Below are 21635 nucleotides of genomic sequence, written 5' to 3'. Positions count from 1 at the left end.
GAGCTGCCTTTCTTAGGAATTCCTCCATTTTTTAGAACTATTTTCTGAAATCACCATGTAAGATAGGCCATGTCAGCATCATCACCACTTGGATCATTGTTGTCTGCCTTGAGAACCAAGTTCTTCTACTTTTTGGGTTCTCTTCTTTCATGATCTTTCTTCTTCTTCATTTTGTAGGATTTTAGATTTCTAATGAGTTCGTCAATGGTCAGCTTCTACAGATCTTTGGCTTCCGTGATAGCATTAACTTTTCTCTCCCAGTAACCATGTAACACACTGAGTATTTTTCTGACCAATTTGTTCCTTGGGATAATCTCTCCAAGAGAGTGTAGCTCATTGATGATGGAAGTAAAACGAGTATGTATGTCTTGAATGGACTCATTCTCCTTCATCTTGAAGAGTTCACACTCAGTTGTGTTCATGTCAATTTTTGTCTGCTTGACTTGAGTGGTTCCCTCATATGCAGTCTGGAGAGCCTCCCAGATCTCCTTGGCATATTGACAGGCTGAGATGTAGTTGTACTCATTTGGTCCAATACCACAAACAAGGATCTTCTTTGCTCTGAAGTTTGTCTCGATGGCTTTTACGATCAACATCATTATATTCCTTCCTTGTCTTTGGAACTGTGACTGTTGTCTCGCAAATGATCTTCATAGGGACAAATGGTCCATCACATATAACATCCCAAAGCTCTGAATCTTCTGCCATGACAAAATCATGCATTCTTGTCTTCCACCAGCCATAGTATTGTCCATTGAATTTTGGTGGTCGGTAGGTTGATTGAACTTCTTCAAAATTTGGTGGAGCAGCCATGTAGATCCTTTGTAAGTGTTAGCCTTATTGAAAGAACCTTCTCTGATACCAATTGATGTAAACTAAGAGTCCACCAAACTGTATAGAGAATCTAGTTCTCTATCAGTTCCCATAGAACACAACAACAAGTAAATAACACAACAATATGTATGTGAAAAACTCTCAGCTCACGATATTAAATACCACGACCTACACTTGTAGGATTTTAACTTTACTAACTGAGCAACTTTAGATTACAACCTATTATAACCTAGGAATTAAACTCTTAAACATTCACCTACACCTACTTACAATAACTATATTGCAAGCCTCTTTGTAATAACTCTATTACAAAACTAACCACTTGACTAACTCTAGTCAACACAACCATACAGTTTATGGTTTACAAAGTGTCCTACGAGATACTTCTAATTAAGCTGAGTAAGAGTTAAAAATGAATAACATAAACAAAGACACACGATGTAATCAATGCTGGGATCTGGTCGTTCGTTATGTTGTTGTTTTTTTGTTCAATGTCTTTGAGAGAATGAACGCGGCTGCACACTTGAAACTAAATGATATTTAGGTTTTGCAAGTGTGTGTAATCCCTTGGCTCATGTTGGTAATATATAAGTGAGGCCATCAAGGATAATGCAAGGAAGTGTCCGGTATACAACATGCTTCAACAGTGTTGTTGTATTGTTGCGCGTGCAGTGCAACATCTTTAACAACTTTAAGAGTTGACTTGTACTGTGACCGGAGGAACTGATATCTATCTGTTCCCTTTACTATTCTCTTAATTGATTTCATTGAAACTTGTGCCAGACATTTAACTTGTTGTTCCGAACGCAGAGAGGCTAGTTATATCTGGTTCCATATCTAGTTCTCATATGAAGTTTGTTAAATCATCTAATCAAAAGACACATAACTTATTAATTTTTTTCAGCCAGAGAACATCCAAAGCAATAGAAAACACAGGAGCACACTATTTTTTGTATGATGAAAACATTTGAATGGATTATATCATTTCATAATACTATATAACAGCAAGAATAAGCTTGCATTGTCACAAATAAAAAGTAGTATATTTTGTAATTTTTTTTAATTAAAAAAAGATAGGATAAAGGGTAAAAAATGATTACTAATCAATAAATAAGGGCAAATGAAGAAAAAAAATAAGGTAACAAATTGAAAGAAGTGAATATAGGTTTTCCTAGCAGCATATATATTAGTTCCATTCTTCAGAAGTTAAATTTCAGGACTTTTCAATTACCAACCTTATTCATTTATTAGTCAGTCAATGTTTGCTTTTATAGAAATTCTAGTTTCTTATGGAGAAAAAAATTAAACAGCAAATGGCCAAATATATCCCACTATGAGAAAAGGTTTAAATACACTTTTTGTTATACTTTGGGTCCAAATATATCTTTGTCGTAATACTATTGGTTTAAATATACCTCTTTTCTGTTAAGTTTGTCCAAGGTGGACATCTAACCCTATGTAACATTAATATTTGATGAGGTGTATGCCCCATGGCATGCCACCTCAGCGCCCCTAATCCATATATAGAAGGCTAAAATTTAAAATACAAATATTTTTTATGGTAGCGATAATGATGGCCATAGTGGTTGAGGAAAGGAAATTTTAGTAGTGAAAAAAAATAGAAGGGGTAAAATGGGTTACCAGCGCTAAGGTGGCAAGCCATGTGACATCCATCTCATCAAATGTCAGTGCCACGTAGGATTAGATGTCCACTTTGAACAAACTTAACAAAAAAGGGATATATTTTAATCAATAGTATAACGATATGAGTATATTTGAACTCAAAGTATAACGAATGGTACATTTAAACCTTTTATGATAGCACATATATAGGTATATTTTGCCTTTTTCCAAAAATTAAATGATACACGGTGTTTTTTGATTTTCTAATACGAAACTATAATTTGCAAGGCATTCTCTTCTGATCTGGTAATCTTGCAAAAGAGGATCAAAACACAACTTTCTAAACGTGTTACTCCCTTCGGTTCACAATAAGTGACCAATTTACTTTTTCATTTTGGTTTAAAATAAGTGTTCAGTTATGTAAGAAAGAATTCAATTTGTTTTTACAAAATAACCCCTATGTACATATTCCTAAAAAGTTTTCTTACTCCTCACATTAAATGTTTAATTACGGATAGTTTAGTCATAGTATGTATTTTTGTATAGAATTTAATATTTTCTTAATGAACGTGCTAAAAACAAATTGATCACTTATTGTGAACCGGAAGGAGTAATAAAATAATTGCGCGACTCATTTAATATCGATCTTTTCAAAAAGATAATGAGAATCCTTTCCTCTTCTCTATTGGACAGCAAGTAATTTTAATTTGACAAATTTTCATGAAGTACTGTACTTTAGACACTAGTAACTATATTTTGCTTAATTTATTGTTGCTCTTGTTGAAAGTCGAACTCAAGACTTTTGCTTATTAAATGGCCGGGTGCTATAACCAATTGGACTATTTTTTTCAGTTCAAAATAATTAATCTCTTAAAATTCAAATATAACTACGCTCTTCTATCCACATTATTAGTTGCGAATAATTTTAGTAAAACCGTGTTGCTATAAATGTCACGAGACCAGAAGCACTTGATTGTTCGGGAAAGTGATGGGACTACCTAGTCCCAAAAATGTAAATCATTCTTTAAAAATTAAATTCATTCACACAGGCTTTCGCTTCTCCTGATGTGGAGGGTTTGACATTTGACTGATCTTACCTTATACTCTCTCCCGATCACTTTTATTTAGCACGTTTTGATTTTTCACGTCCCTTAAAAAATAATAAATAAAGTGCATAATTTATCATGATACCCATATTAATTGATGCATATTTTATTGAATTTGAGAAAATGATTTGAAATGAATAATAAATACTGTGGATATAACATGAAAAAAAAATTGTCTTTTCTTGATATGCGTAAAGTGACAAGTAAAAATGAAAATCTATTTTTAGTATACATGTCAAGTAAAAGTGATCGGAGGGAGTATATTACTCCTTCCGTTCACTTTTACTTGGTACGTTTTAATTTTTCATACCCCTTAAGAAATAATAAATGAAGTGCATAATTTACCATGATACCCATATTAATTGACGCATATTTATTGGATTTGAGAAAATGATTTGAAATTAGTAATAAATATTGTGGTCAGGAAAAAAAATAGTTTGTCTTCTCTTGATATGTGTAAAGTGACAAGTAAAAATAAAAATTTATTTTAGTAAACATGCCAAGTAAAAGTGAACGGAGGGAGTGCATATTAATAAAATTGTGATAACCCAAAAAGTAATCTTCTATTTTAAAATTCGATTCTGTATTCCGAGGCCTTGAAAACCTCATTTTATCTCTCCTCAATTTGTGTGCACAGTCCGGGCGCATTTTCGGAAAGCCTTTATGTGGAAGTTTGGGAGAAATAGTAATTTTTGCATTTAAAAGTTGATTTTTATTGACTTCGGTCAATATTTTGGGTAAACGGACCCGGACCCTTGTCCCAACAGTACTGGAGGGTCCGTAGTAAAATATGGGACCTGGGCGTATATCCGGAATCAAATTCCGAGGTCCCAAACCCAAGAAATAAATTTTTGAAGGAAATTGATTAGACTGAAAATGTAATGACTTAAAGGATTTGATCTTGTTGCTATCGGGCTGTATTTTGGTTTCGGAGCCTGGTACATGTCCGTTATGATATTTAAATCTTATCTGTGTAATTTGGTGAATAACATAAGTGATTTGATGTGATTCGAACCTTTGGTTGAGAAAATAGAAATTTTGAAACTATCTTGAAAATTTCATGTGTTTTGGTGTTGAATTCGTAGTTCTAGGTGTTATTTTGGTGATTTGATCGCATGAGCAAGTTCGTATAATGTTTTAAGATTTGTGTGCATATTTGGTTTGGAGCCCCGAGGGCTCAGGTGAGTTTTGGATAGGCTACAGAGTGATTTTGGAACTTAGAGAATTGGTGGTTTAACTTGTATCTGTTGCAGGCCTCTGATCTCGCAGCTTCACAAATGCGAGCAAAGTAGGCATGGCAATTGCGAGATCAGGCTTCGCAAATGCGAGCAAAGCAGAAATGGCAATTGCGAGGTCTTTATCGCTATTACGAAAAAGGCCTGGGGCAGCAGAGTTCGCAAATGCGAACATATCTTCGCAATTGCGAAGAGAGTCTGGGAAAGGGGTGTGATTGCAAATGCGATCTTTTTGTCGCATTTGCGGAGGTCCCTGATCGCAATTGCGATCATTAACTTCACAATTGCAATGATAGCCGAAGTATGGGGAATTTTGCATTTGCGAGCTTCGCAATTGCGAAGCTCAGGTCGCAAATGCGACTCTGCAGCTGTTCAAAACATAACTTAGACGAGATTTTTCATTCATTCTCCCATTTTTCAAAACCTAAACTTCAAGAGGCGATTTTCCTAGGGCAAGTTCTTCCCCAAATCATAGGTAAATGATTCTTAACTCATTTCTTTCATTTTATTTCATCTTTTTACAAAATTTCATCCTAGAATCTTGGGTTTTTTCATAGTGAAATTGGGTGTTTTTGGGTAGAACTTAGGAATTTCAAAATTTGGGGATTTAGACCTCAAATTGAGGTCAGATTCCAAAACCAATTGGATATCCGGGCTCGGGGGGTAAATGGATAATCGAGTTTTGGTCCGAACTTTGAGTTTTGACCAAGCGGGGTCGGGGTTGATTTTTGACTTTTTGGAAAAAATGTTGGGAAACTTGTAATTATGCATTGAAAGTGATTTCTTTAGAGATAATTGATATTATTAAGTTAATTATGATTAGATACGAGTGGTTCGAAAGTGGAATCTAGAGGATAAGCGGTGGTTGAGGCTTGATTTTGGCCGTGAAATCGAGGTAAGTGCTGTGGCTAACCTTAGCTTGAGGGATTAGGTATTGTTGGCTTATTTGCTACATGTTTAGTTGTTGAGTATGGCATATAGGTAAGGTGACGAGTATCTACACGTTGTTATCGGGTCATAGCATGCGAGTGAGCCTTATATTTGTGATTGTTGTGTTTCTTTATACGTACTGTTCGTGTTTAAACTGGTTATTCTTCATGTGAAACAAGACTTATTATATTTTCCTGGTATTGGATAGTTTTTGAGTATTGGCTCAAGTTGAGATTTATATTGTGAAGTTAAATGTTGAAACGAGGTTGTTTATTTGTGATTCCCTTGTTGGGTTGTTATCGTTTCTGTTGTTTGGATGAGGAAGAGTGTAAATCACGAAGGGTGATGCCGTACAATGTTTATGAGCGAGCGATAAAGCACGAAGGGTGATGCCGTGTCATATTCTGTGTGTGTTAATGCACGAAGGGTAATGCTGTGCCGTATTATGAGAGAGTTAATGCACAGAGGGTGATGCGGTGTTGTTTCTGCTGTTTCTTATGGTGAGGACGAGAGTAAAAGCACGAAGGGTGATGCCGTGCACATGTTGCTATGTTATTATTTCTGTTGGTTCAAAGCATGATATTTACTGTGTTTCGGTACTGTACTATTTTCAGAATTTAACATTCCCCTCAACATGTTTTCTCCCTTCCCATTATTATCTGTTAAATTTCCGTTATTTTTATTTTCTCGTATATGATTTAACTGCACATGTTCATGTTATTTGTCGTGTCCTATCCTCGTCACTACTTCGCTGAGGTTAGGCTCGGCACTTACCAGTACATGTGCTCGGTTTTACTGATACTGCACTCTGCACTTTCTGTGCAGATTTCGGTGACGGACCTTGTTGATTAGAGTTGGGTTATCGCCTTCAGTCCATCAGGAGACCTAAGGTAGATCTGCTAGCGTTCGCAGACCCTGAAATCCCCTTCCCTCTATCTTAGTTTTGCTGTCTCCTTTCATTTCGAGAATGGATGTATTTCTTTTAAACCAGTATTTGTAGAAAATTCTTAGAAGTTTGTGGATTGTGACACCAGATCTTTTGGGTAGTCGTGTATTGGTGCTTTAAACTGTTATAAAATTTCCGCAATTCTAGTTTAATTATTGTTAATTACTGTTTTAATTAATGATTAATGTGTTAGAACTGTACGTGTTGGCTTGCCTATCGTTCTAAGAGTTAGGCATCATCACGATACCGACGGTGAGAAATCCAGGTCGTGACAAAAATAACACAAAAATACAAATGGCGGGAACATAAAACCAAACCTTCAATTCTTCGTGCATTGAGATGTTGAACAGGCTGTCGGAAGTAAAATTATCAAGTAGAAATTAACTATTTCATTCGCAAGTTACTATAAGATCATGTTTTTGGTGATGTAATGGAGGACATTTATCTGCAACTAATGCGGATAAAAAAAAGTAAAAAATCATGACACGTTTCAATTTTTTGTCATAGTACGTATAATTCTTCTGAATAAATGAAATATTTCCAAGTTTTCTTTTGATCCTTATTCCCGTTTACAAACATTTTTAGAAGATACTAAATTGTAAAACCATAGGCAAAAGCAACTATTGATATTAAATGAGTCGCGCAAATTACATAACACAAAATCACAATTACACTTGTAATCACCCAAACAAGAAGAAAAAGAAAGGAAACTGCTATCACCTAAAGTTTATAATCTAGTGATATTGATGAGAGTTTCCGCACAAATAGTATGGACAATCCCATTACTCCATTTCACCTTCACCTTCCCTAATCAACCCAATGTAATGGGAAAGTAATTAATAACTCGCAAAATTGTTCTGTTACCATGTTTTAGAAAGTCCTATTTTCATAATCTCGTGCAATGATTTCTGGACCAGAAGAAATGCCTTGCGAAACAGTTTCATATTAGAGAATCAAAACCCAAAAAAAGAAAATGAGAATTTTTATGAAGCAAAACATTGAAAGTAATATAAAGACTAATTCAACATTATAGACTAAGGGTGTATTGTGGTTCGGGCCCGGGCCAAACGGGCCTAAACAGGCCAGGCCAAACGGGACTGGGCTTTAGGCAGGCCGGGCTGAGGCGGTCCCGGGCTTCACGGTCCCAATGTGTGGAACTGACCCACAGTGATCCTAAGCCCACATGGTCCCAGGCTAAATGGGCCGGGCCCGCGGGCCTAAACGGGCCTAACGGGCTTTTCCCGTTCCGGGCTATGTTTTTTTTTTTTTATTTATCTAAGGCACTTTCTTGTAAATTATATATGTATATACTAGTATAAATTGCTTATATATAACAATGTGAAAACGCATGGTTATAATTATGCGCCTGGTTCTGAACTTATATGTCTGTCCTATAGGATTTATTTCAAATTATTATCTACTTTAAATCCGAAATGTAAGTTATACGATACTTCGGATCAGACCATATTGGTCGAAACCAATTTTGCAAAGTCCAAGGTCACCACTAGGAGACCTATCAGATGGGAGGAAATTAATTTTCCGACTACATGGACTTTAAATTCTGTTATATCCCCAAGTCAGATTACTAACGACTTGTCAAATACTGAATTTTCGCATGTCACTCAAAATCCGGATGGTAGGATTTGTATTCAATTTGATGATAAGTCTACTATTTATAATAGACATTCTTTTTCTAATCACAGACTTCTACCTGCTATGCAACATATTTCCCCTGTTGAACCAGTTTACGGTCCAGCTCGCAATCGTGCGGCTTCTTTACACACTATTGCTAGCGATAAGCCTGATTCCAAGGTTAAGAGGGTTGAAAGGGTTAAGATTAACCCTCAAACAAATATTGTTCAAGATAATGACAATATTTCAGATAAGGATATTCCTTCTCTATCCGAGATGGATTTCGACCCCAATAATATTTAATGATTCCACACCAAATTGATTTTAGCCCAGGTTCTCGGGCCCGTATTTATATTCAAAAAGAATTTTTTAGTGAAAAATGGAACCAGTTTAAAACATGGTTTTTTGATACTTATAGTAAAGAGGATTTGAATAATATATCTCAAGAATTTTATGAAACTTGTGCCTTACATAATCAAATTATGTATTTTGTTCCTTGGTTTATAACAACTTATTTACCTCTTTATATAAAGGTATTAGAAAGATCTTATAAAGACGGGAGTGGTAATATTACTAAAGCAATTTATCCGCCTCAGGCTCCCTTTATTTTACCTAATAATACTGGTATTACTTTCACTGCCTTTCAAAAATTTATTGATAATAATGTGGCAGCTATTAGTATTGCAGAAATTAATAAATTGATTTCTCAAAACAATTATTTGGGTTTATATGTTAAAATTTTAGGAGAACATATTGGTTCTCTTGATAAAAAACTTGATGATTTGACTATTTTAATAAAAGAAATGGGTACTAAGAAAGGACCAACTGATATTGCCTCCACTTCAGGAAGTAAAACAGTTGATCAAAACATTCTTACTCATATTCAAAGACCTCCTGAGATTCAGGATTTTAAATTTAAATCTCTTGATGACTTAGCTCAGCTTTTAGATAAAAAGCTTTCTGGTTTAAATATTAGACCTATTGATTTATCAAAAAATTTTGCTGATAAAATGGAGACCGTTTCTGATTATAAAACTGAGACTTGGTCAGAGTTTAATAAACTCAAAGGGATTGTTAAACAAAATCATAGGTATGCTGATAAACCAAGAATGCAGACCTATTATTATCCTCGTCCTACTCCTCAAGATGTGTTGATTGAGGAACGAGATTGGAATCAGACTAATACGTCTTATAACGGTTCCGAAATTTATGAATGGAATCTTGATGGTCTAACTGATAGACAATTAACCATTCTCGTACACAGAATGCTCATGTATTCGACTATCTGTAAAAGTGTTAAAAATACAGATAGAACCATTTGCAAAATGATTATTGCAGGATTTACTGGCCAACTTCGTGGCTGGTGGGATAATCATTTATCTGTAGAAGGAAAAGGCGTTCGTTATAAATGCTACGGCAACCGACGAAGGTGTTGATAACATAGGTATGGCTCTAGTAGTGGGTAGAGAAGATGCAGTTTATACTCTTATCCTTACAATTTTAGAGCATTTCAACGGTAGATTTACCTCAAACCATCAGACCGTCCGAACTTTACTTAATGGACTTAGATGTAAGACCCTTAGTGAGTTTAGATGGTATAAAGATACTTTTATGAGTAGAGTTATGGAACTACCCGAGAATAGATATGAGCACTGGAAAGCCAAGTTTATAGACGGCCTCCCTTCCTTATTTGCTGAAAGAGTAAGGAATGTGTTAAAAGGTAGTTGCGGAGAGATTCTGTATAATAATTATACCTATGGTAAGCTTATAGGTGTTTGTACAGAAGAAGGTCTAAAATTATGTAATGAGCTAAGACTTTCTAGACAGCTTAAGATAGATAAGCTTAAAGAAAGGTCCCAAGTAGGTGACTTTTGTACCCAGTTTGGTTTACCCGGAACTTCCACTCAAAATAGGAAGAAGAAAACCAAATATCATAGGTACCCTAACCCGGATAGCCCGTATAAGAAAAAGAGGTCTAGATATAGGCCTAAGGAAGAACGTGATACTAGAAAAGCGAACAGGAAATCTACTCGATTTGCGAAGAATAGATCCAAACGTGATCTCGCTGATATTAAGTGTTATAAGTGTGGAAAGTTTGGTCATATTTCTCCAAACTGCAAGCTTCAAAAGCTAAAAACCTTAGAACTCGATGATGAGTTACACGATAAGGTTTATGGCTTGTTATACACTTCGGGATCAGAATCTGACTATTACTCAGAGACTGAATCTGAAGCTGAAGTTGAGTTAATTGATTTTTCTGATAATAATAAAAATGTTGATACTGCTTGCACTGCTTGCAAAGGTGATATTTGTGCTTGTGATAGTGACGAATTTTATAAATTGAAATCACAATTTGATGATCTTAATATAAAAACTATTACATCTGACAATGTAATAGAACTTTTAAAAGAAGTTACTGATGAAAAACTTCGTGAAAAAATTATTACTTTAGCTGCAAGTTCAAGTTCTAGTAGTTCAAAAACTGTTGAAAAATACAAAAACGAATTTGAACACTTTGCACCATATTCTTTATCTGAAATAAATAGAAGACTTCAAAAGTCCAGTACTCCTAGTCGAGATACTTCTTTTGATGATTTAAAAGAAGAAATCGAAAATTTGAAAAGAGATATTAAGTCTCTTAAGCAAAATCAAATGATTTGCGATCACCGGATTACTCAAATTGAGAAAAATAATTCTCTACCTGAATCTTCGACTAAAGGATTTTCTGATTTTTCTAATGATAAAGGAAAAGAAATTTCTGATGAAAAATCTGATTTATTTTTAGGTATGATGCAAATTGTTACTGCACACAAATGGTATATTAAATGTACTATTTTAATTGATAATAATTTTTCTATAACTGATATAGCTATGATTGATAGTGGTGCAGATGTAAGCTGCATTCAGGAAGGATTGATTCCTACTAGATATTTTCAAAAGACTACTCATTTGGTGAAATCCGCTTCTGGTCATGCTTTAGATATAGAGTACAAATTGCCTAATACTCATATTTGCCAGAATAAAGTCTGTATTCCACATTTCTTCTTTTTGGTAAAAAACCAGTTATACCCTCCAATCATACTTGGAACACCTTTTATTAATGCTATTTATCCGTTTAATAATATAGATAAACATGGTTTTTCTGCTACTTATCAAGATAAAAAGATAAGCTATTCCTTTGTTACAGATCCCGTAACTAGAGATATTAATGCCTTGATTAATATGAAACAAAGGCATGTTGATTCACTACAATTAGAAATTCTTAGTATGAATATATTCGATACTATACAATCTGCAAAAGTTCAGCAGAAGATTAAATTAATTGCTGAAAAAATGGCCGTTGATGTTTGCGCCGATCACCCTAGTGCCTTTTGGAACAGGAAAAGGCATATTGTAACTCTTCCATACGAAGAAACCTTCTCTGAGGATGATATTCCTACTAAATCTCGACCTTGCCAGATGAATGCTGAGCTAGTTGAATTCTGCAAAAACGAGATTGATAGTTTGTTACAAAAGGGTTTGATAAAACCCTCAAAATCTCCTTGGTCATGTTCTGCCTTTTATGTTAATAATGCGGCAGAGAAGGAACGAGGTATTCCTCGCTTAGTCATAAATTATAAACCATTAAATAAACATCTAAAATGGATTAGGTATCCTATCCCTAATAAAAGGGACTTGCTATCCAGATTATATGACGCCAATATATTTTCAAAATTTGATTTAAAATCTGGTTATTGGCAAATTCAAATATTTAAAGAGCATACTTATAGGACTGCTTTTAATGTTCCATTTGGGCAATATGAATGGAATGTTATGCCATTTGGTTTGAAAAATGCCCCTTCTGAATTTCAAAAAATTATGAATGATATTTTTAACCCATATTTGGATTTTATCATCGTTTATATTGACGACATATTGGTATTTTCTAAAACTCTGGAGATGCATATTAAGCATCTTGATATTTTCAAGAAAATTGTTATACAAAACGGTTTAGTAATCTCTAAGCCCAAGATGAGTCTATTCCAAACAAATGTTCGTTTTCTAGGTCATAATATTTGCCAGGGAAAAATTACCCCAATACAAAGATCTATTGATTTTGCCTCAAAATTTCCTGATGTTATCACTGACAGGACTCAATTACAAAGATTTTTGGGAAGTCTGAATTATATATCCCCTTTTTATAAAAGTTTGTCACGAGATCTAGCCCCTCTATACGATCGGCTAAAGAAAGATCATAAACACCCTTGGACTAACCAACATACTGAGTTAGTCAAAAGTATTAAAGGGCGTGTTAAATCTTTACCATGTTTAACCCTTGCCAATCCTACTTGGCAAAAGATTATCGAGACAGATGCGTCTAATGTTGGATATGGAGGGATTTTGAAACAAGTAAATCCCAATAATAAGAGTGAATACTTAATAAGATTTCACTCTGGTAAATGGACCGAAGCCCAAAAAGAAATACGCTACTGTGGCGCATGAAATGTTAACAATTGTTAAGTGTGTATTAAAATTTCAAGACGACTTATACAACCAAAAGTTTTTGATAAAAACTGATGCTCAATCGGTTAAATACATGTTTGACAAAGATTTTAAGCACGATGCTTCAAAATTAATATTTGCTAGATGGCAGGCTCAGCTAGCACCTTTCGATTTTGAAATACAATACAAAAAAGGAATTGATAATTCCCTTCCGGATTTTCTATCCCGGGAATATTTAGAATAGATTATGAATTATTATACCATGTTTTTTGATGATAAGGTACTGATCACTATTCTTAAAGTGATTAAATTAAATAGAGACTTACAAGAAGTTATACTTGATATTATTATGGCTGACATTATTCAAACAAGGGAAGAAGAACACTATAATTTTCAAGAAGTTATTGATATTCTTCAGTTAATTGAAAATGTGTGTCCCTTCGGTCAAGATGATATCAGCACTAGAATTATGCTATCCTTTTTAATTAATAATGATTTGCAATCACTTTTTAATTAATAATGATTTGCAATTTCCGCAGAATGGACCCTTCATGGGTCACCCGGGGCAGAGGTAGGGGAAGATCTTCCCCTAGTAGGACTTATTCTCAGGGATCGTCATACGGATCCTCATCAACCTCTCCAGTAATACAAAGAGGAAAAAAGAGTTTGATAAACTCAAAGGTGCCGCATACAGGAGAATCCTCAGGACATTCTATACATCTGGAAGATATTCCAGAAGACAGTCCGTTATACGGACATCTGCAGGCTTATTTAGCATCCAAAAAGCAAAGTGATACTTTTGCTTCAATTGCTAAAGAGGAAGACAATGACGATATCAAGTCATATGAAAAGTTACCAAAAAGAGAAATGATATTTCTCCTTGAAAACTCTGAGATTCAGAGAAAAGAAGAACCGTGGAAAATATTTCAGAGATATCTGATTAATGGATTATACTATCCGGGTGAATCATATAAAACCCGCACCTATTATGAAACTATCCTGATCAGTACAGGTAGTGCAGAATTCCAGCACTTTTCGGGTTATAACACGAATGAAAATGTTTATAACTTTTCAAAAGTCATTATCAAACAGATTATATCTGTTGAAGAATGGGGTATTTCCACAATGAAAGAAAGGCAGATAAGCCTTAATAAATCACCAATGAATTTCACTTATTGGGATTATATTCAAGCATTTGATAGAGTGCTTTATTATAACAATGAAAGACATAAGCATACTTGGTTTATCAAGGTATGCGCCAAGGTATTTACAGGACCTATCCCTAACTGGTTTTTAAACTGGTGGTCATACCACGGTCCTACTACCAAAATTTTGCCTGAACCATTCCTGAAAATTATACAAAGAATGGACAAAAGCCTCTCCGTTCTTAACAGATTTATATCACGCAGATCATATCTGCTATCTAGAAAAAATTGATCAGATTTACTTCTTTATTGAATTTTCTATCCCCTGGATCCATAAATGGACCCCGGAAATGGGTTATACGGAAGAACAAATCCCTTGTTTATATAGGGTATTCTACAACAATTTTTGGGACAAATTGATGAAAACTGATCCCAAAACAAAGACGTTATACGGCCAAGAATTATTAGATTCTATAAAAACACAAATTCATTTATATGTGACAGCCCCTCAAAAAAGGATAGTAGAAGAAAGCACTGTTAAACATATTGCTCGGAGAATATCAATCCAAGATGGAGATAAAATGGATTTGATAAATCAATACTTAGAAGGATTGAAAAGAAATCTACTCCAATCACTAGATCAGTGTGAAAAATCAGACACTTCAATGAGAAGTGAGACGAGTGGTGATGACCTCGTAGAAGATACTCAACCTATACAGCCAGAAATGATATTATCTGATAGAGAAATCGACAAGGTGGAAGAATTCCTCCAACAGATGCAAAATATGGACAAAAAGAAGACTTGATAGCTTATCAGCCGCCAGGACCCACTTAAACAGTAGATACACTGTTCATCAACAGTAGAAACATTGTTTATCTACAGTAAAAACACTGTGTAGGGACCCAGATGTGGGACCCATTTTACTATTCAAGATTCTTTTTTGTTATTTAAGAATGCTTCTTCATTTGAAGAAGAAGAAGGCCGGAACCCCCCTCTCTCTCGACTTTCTCTCTCCTCTCTCTCTCTCTCAACCAACCCCCTTTGTAAACACTTAGTTCATAGCTTAGTTTGTAAATCGAGTTCAAGAATTAATAAAAGTTTTGAAGTTCATCTTCAGGGCCTTGCTTCTCGGCCTACAAGGTACATATTTATTCTTCTTTTAAGTATTTTTAGTATCTCTCCCTAGCCGTGACTATGTCCGGCTAAACGGATTCATATCTATGTTGAAGCACTAATTTCTCTTGCATATTAACCATGAAGAATCCAGACTCTTTCAAAATATAAAGAAATTGTAATATAGTTTCTTGATTTGGTTCCAAGATGGTGGTACAGTCGGTTCTGGTACTACTCTTATTGGCTTTGCCTTAGTGGCTACGTCTAGCCAGCTGTGACATTAAAGCCCGCTGAAGTTGTCGAAAGGGCTACCTCTTTCACAGTTAGAACTACTAGACACATGGGCTCAGTAAGAGTATGTATCGGGCTTAGACAGGCCCCTTGCTTGGGTAAAAGGATATAGATCCTTCCATACAGTCATTAAACTATAATAGAATTTCCGTATATTTCGAATCCTTATTGGTCGTGCGGACTACCGCCAACCTTTAAAGTGTACTAAAGCAGCTAGATCTGGATGGCCGTGCGGACTACCGCCCGCCTACCTAGATCCTGGTGTAAAATGGTATCAGAGCCTAGGAATTTTCATGGTAATTGTGTAATAGATATGAAAGATTCAACATAGATATGAAGCTTTTGGAATGGATCTGGGAGAAACAAGTACTAAAAGTACTAGACTTGAAGAGGTAGATATACCTCAAAACCTTGATTTGTTAAATAAATGGACAATTCCTAAAGTTTCTATAAAAACCATTTATGATTATGGTTGGTTTGATAAACTTTCTTCTAAACAATTGATAAAAACGACTGAACAGTCTTTAGCATTAAATTCATCTGAACAGACTATTCGTTTGTTAAACAAACATGATATAGATTTATACAAGCATCATTACCATTATGTGCATATTGGTATGGTTCAAATTGCTTTTAAACCTTTAACCCTTAAAGGGTTACCAGAGACCTTCTTAGCAGCTCTTAGAGATGCTAGAAATCTGAATTTCAGACAGTCTCTAATGGGTTCGATAGAATCTACAGTGGCCTATGGTCCAGTATATTTTAATACTCAACCCAATTTGCAACTATCTCTTTCTGATGTTAATATTCTTGATGCTTTAACTTTAAATGTGAAAACGCATGGTTATAATTATGCGCCTGGTTCTGAACTTATATGTCTGTCCTATAGGATTTATTTCAAATTATTATCTACTTTAAATCCGAAATGTAAGTTATACGATACTTCGGATCAGACCATATTGGTCGAAACCAATTTTGCAAAGTCCAAGGTCACCACTAGGAGACCTATCAGATGGGAGGAAATTAATATATATGTATGTATGTATGTATGTATGTATGTATATATATATATATATAGTTTATATGTATTAGAGATATATATAGTGCCTTATATATGTGTATATATATAGTTTATATGTATTAGATATATACTATATCAAATTTAAACACAAAATAAATTGCAAAGAAATATTCAAGGGAATGTCTTATATATTTTACTATTACGACATTAACAAAGAATGACAATATCTTTCTTAGTCTTCCTCCCCCAATGGAATGAGCACAACAAGGTACTAATACCACCATTAAAAGGAAAAAAAATTAAGGAAGATGTGCCAAAATACAAATTACATGTTAGTCTATGTATTATCTCTAACAAATCTCATAAATCCTTCAAGGTCCGGAGGAATTTCCGTCGGTGGTGGTGGAAAAGAAGTTTGTTCATCACCGCTTCCGGGCGAAGCAGCATCCTACGCAAGTTCCACTAGCATTTCTTCATAAGCTTCATCTATCTCCGGTTGTGATTCTGCAAGTCCAAAATTTCTTCTTTCCAAACGGATCCAATCTCTGAAGAGTACTGATTTTTCCAAGATCTCCCTCATAGACGCTCTATGATCACCGATTTGAAGTCTCGCTTGACTGAATGTGCTCTCCGATGCCACTGTTGAAGCTTGAACACTTAAAATATCTCGAGCCATCCTTGAAAGAACCGGATAGTGTTTTTGTTTGTCCTTCCACCATTCCAAAACATCGAAGGAGCCGTCGGGATTCTCTGATTCAAGTCCCTGCGACAAATAAACTTGAAGCTCATTTAGTTGTGAACTATCACCAAAATTATCACCTTGAGAACCCCTGAACTCCGTCCAAGAACTAAGGGCTTTTAGGCCTGCAGTTCTTTTAGATGCTTGCAAACTAGACGAAGTTGGAGTTGGAACATTTGGTCTAGCTTGATCTAAGACAAGTTGATAAGCATTATAAATTGTTTGAGCATTTATTTTAATTGATGCTTTTGCATCTCCAGGTGTAGCAAATTCCTCTGCTGAAAGTGATAAAGCGTTATAAATTTTTGAATGCCAAAAGTGAGGACCTCCTAATTTTATTGTAGGATTTAACAATGTAGCAACACCAAAAATAGAGGGATGGAGAAAAAAATATTTTTTAAACTTAACTTTCATAGAATTAATAGTTTCTTGATAAATTACTCCACCCTCTGAAAATTGAGTAAATAAATCTACAAGTGCTGCAATATAAACTAAACAGTTAAAAATAGTAGGATAATATTGGCCAAATAATTCATTTGTAGCAATATGAAATTGTTCTAAAAAGTCTACAAGCATTTTAACATTACTCCAATCTTGATTTGTAAGGTGCTCATCATCATCATCATCACCATCACCTACACGAGCATTATACGTTGCGCTTATTGGGTTCCTATATTCATATGCAACAACTAAACTTTCATACATGTAATTCCATCTAGTTGGACAAGCTTTAGGAACCTTTCTTTCTCTAAGGCCAAATTCATCACATTTTTTAAAATAGTCTCTAAGTCTACTTCTATGGTTTGAATAAAAAAGCCAATTAAGAGCCATTTTAAACTTTTCAATTTCTACATTTAAAACTTTCATACCAGCACCGATGATTAAATGGTAAATATGACAAATACATCTAACATGAAAAATATTACTAAATGCAGGATTTAGTGTAGTTGTAAGCAAGCCTATAGCGTTAGTGTTACTAGAAGCATTATCCATTGAAACCGATATAATTTTATCTCTAATGCAAAAATATCTACAAATATCTGCAACTGTGTTAGCAATAAACTTACCTATGTGGCGTGAATTAATTATTCTATAAGCAATAATGTGCTTTTGCATTATCCACTCCTCATCTATCCAATGACTTGTAACAGTTAGATAATCACAGTCATTACCACTTCTACTAAAATTAGTAGTAATAGCAATGCGACAATCTATATGAGTAAATAAATAGCGCAAATATTGTTCATATTCATGTTTATATTTATAAATATCGCTCTTTACGGTTGTGCGTGACCATCTTTTATAAGTAGGATTTAAAACTCTTCTAATATAATGCACAAAATGAGGGTTAGAAGGAAAACTATAAGGTAAGCACATAACAATAACCATTTTTACTAATTCTTCACGATCTTTATTTGGATCATAATATAAAATGCCACCGGTAACAGTGTTAATTTCCGGTTGAACAAGATTTGAACCTGTACTAGGGTTAACCGTAGTATCTACACTTGTCCCCTCTTGCGTAGCTTTCATTCGTTAAAATCTAGCTTTATCTCTAGGGTGTGTCTTTATGTGTCTAGTCAAACTACCCGTACTGCTACAGTCTCCAGTAAATTTATGAACTAGTTGAGACCCACAAGTTTTACACTTAGCCTTATTTTGTCTCTTAGTTGAGTAAAAAAGTGCCAAACAAGAGATGTTTCAGGCCGTTTAGCAGGTTGTCTATTAAAAGTAAGGGTTACTACAGGAGGGTCAGACGGGGCATATTTGGGTTATTAACAGGACTAGTAGGTGTATCATCTAAATCCGATTGCGTTTCATCTAAATCATCATTTTCCTCATCATTTTCAAAGATAGTTTCATTAGGATAAAGAGCATTCATAACTTCTTCATTTAATTGTTGACCTGGTGCAACATCATGGCAAGATTGACTATCGAAAAATTGAAAATAAGGGTTATCACTATCAAGAATAATAGGTGGAGGAGGACGGGTAACAGGTCTGGATCGGGGAGCCAGGGGAAGAGTAGTAGCTTGGCTACTAGATTCACCAATTTTAGATTTTCCCTTACCCTTACCACCAAAATTTTTTTCCAAAGAAAATGCCATATTAATTATAATTATACTAAATAAAACTAACAAAACTATAATATTAAAACTTAAGAGTTGGAACGAGTTTACCGAATTGACGAACAACTTCTTGAAAATTGAATATTGTTGAAGACTTGAATACTTCAATTCACCAACTCCACAAATTTTCACGAAACTGCAATAATAAAGTAAGCAATTATAGAATAAAATTAGAGAGAGATTGATGAATTTGTGAGTAAAAATGAAAGAATGGGGGGGGGGTATTTATAGTTGAGAATTGGAAAAAGTGTAATTATAAAAATTTTGCGGTTAAAACAAAGTTTGGGGGCCAAATGACTATTTTTAAAGTGCCAAACGGTTGAATTTTGATGGCCAACGACTAGATTTTAAAAATCTGACCGTTGGTCATTTTAAAATTTTTTTTTCTTAAAAAAGTAGCCGTTGGGGCCCGGTTGAACCGGCCCAGGTCCGACTGCCGGTCCCGGGCTCACGGGCTATTTGGGTTGGACTGGCTCGCTACAAGCTTATGCAACACTAGAGACCGGGCCCGCTTGAACCAGACCGTTTGGACCGCGGTCCTAGGCCGGTCCCGGACCACAATACAGCCTTATTATTAACTAATCAAATGCTTCCTACCAAGACATAGACTATAAATCCTGACTAACGAAAAAGAGTTATTACAATCCATCCGAAAACCTAGAAGAAAAAGTAGAAGAAACAACCTTCCAACTTAAAGAAATGAGGACGATTATTGTATACGGTAAAAATTGGAGAGCTCGATTTTGAAGGCTTGATCATACCTCGAGATCGAGTTTGGGAAGCTCGAAGTAAGAATCAACCGATGTGCGCACCTCGAGAAGCAAGTCGGAGACCCATCACGATCTGCCACGAGGGCAGTACAAATTCGTTGACACTTAAGAAAGAGCGGGAATTTCTCAAGGACACGTGGATCAGGGCATAAATTATGGGATAAGATTTGTACGGAACAATACAAGTTTGTACTACGTTGTTATACAATTGTGCCAATAGAATTCTTTACCATAATTGAAAATGTACCATATTAGGGTTTTCCCCTCCTATATATAGGGGACCCCAACCATTTGTAAGGATATCTCATTCACTACAATAGAACATTCTACTATGCTTTTCTCGTTTATAATGCTTTTCACTACAATGCTTTCAGCGGGCCTTTCAAGTGCTGGTTCAGCACGCTGAGTGTTATCTGGTTCGGCGGTGTTTGGAGTTCTATTTTGACTCTGAAGTTGAGCGATGGAGACTTGCTGAGCTTGCAGCATCTCGAATATCACTTGGAGGAGCATTCACTACAATGCTTTTCTCAACAATTGTTCTTCAGCCTCATTATTTCTACTTTATTGTTCATACTTTATTGGTTCTTAGCTCACCTCAAGGCCCCCGAGATTATCGAGCTTGAGGTCCCCACTGCTCCAGCAATACTATTTTGATTCGTCAATTCTTCTTACTTAAACCTAATATTACTTGTATATTCACTAATATTGGAATAATCACATATCTTTAAAATCACAAATTATCTTTAATTGTTACTCACATTTTTCGAGGTAAACAGATTGGCGCCCACAGTGGGGATAAAGATAATAGTGTTTATTTTAGTACTAGTTTTCTAATAACACACGTTATTCTTTACACTTTTTCTTGTCAAAGATTCTTTAATTTCAGGCTAAGATATGTCTAGCACACAAAATGCACCTGCTCATGATAGTGAGGAACTCAAAGAAAACAGCAGTATAGGGGTCGGTGTACCACCAGTAAACCTTGAGAGAGTGCCAAATATGAAGGCAATTGATTTCAGTTCAAACAACGCTCTAAACGTGGACGTAGGCACCGACCCCGTAAAGAATGCACACAAGGAAACCAGAGGACCAAGGAACGCCAGGAATGGAATAAGGGGGAGTCAGCCTCCAAGTGATATTCGAGATGCTGCAAGCTTAGCAAGTCTCCATCGCTCAACTTCAGAGTCAGAATAGAACTCCAAACACCGCCGAACCAGATAACACTCGGCGTGCTGAACCAGCACTTGAAAGGCCCGCTGAAAGTGGCTCGGGGACTGATCACATGATTATGAGAATGCTCAAAGAGCTCGCCAAAAGGATCGAGACTGGAGAAAAGAAGATTGAAGAAAATGACAAAAAAGGGAGACATACAACTCTAGGGTTGATCAGATACCGGGAGCACCTCCAATTTTGAAAGGATTGAAGTCGAAGAAGTTCGTGCAAAAACCATTCCCCCAGAGTGCGACTCCGAATTCCATCCCGAAGAAGTTTAGGATGCCAGATATCCCAAAATACAAAGAAACCACTGATCCCAACAAGCACATCACCACATATACTTGTGGCATAGAAGGAAATGATTTAGAAGACGATGAGATTGAGTCTGTTTTGCTAAAAAAGTTTCGGGAACTCTGTCTAAGGG

The 21635-nt window shown here is 35.4% G+C and overlaps 1 protein-coding gene across 1 annotated transcript; it reads right to left on the bottom strand.

The window, feature by feature from the left end:
* Positions 1-215: 215 nt before the first annotated feature.
* Positions 216-813, bottom strand: LOC138889280 (uncharacterized). Its single transcript, XM_070172568.1, has 2 exons — positions 588-813; positions 216-505 (listed from the first exon to the last, which is right to left on the bottom strand). The coding sequence occupies exons 1-2, from the start codon at positions 811-813 to the stop codon at positions 216-218; spliced, it is 516 nt and encodes a 171-aa protein (XP_070028669.1).
* Between the last annotated feature and the right edge of the window lie 20822 nt (positions 814-21635).

This window comes from Nicotiana sylvestris, chromosome 4 (assembly GCF_000393655.2).
Source record: "Nicotiana sylvestris chromosome 4, ASM39365v2, whole genome shotgun sequence".
Classification (NCBI taxonomy): Eukaryota; Viridiplantae; Streptophyta; class Magnoliopsida; order Solanales; family Solanaceae; genus Nicotiana; species Nicotiana sylvestris.
This window is presented reverse-complemented; position numbering and strand designations above follow the sequence as displayed.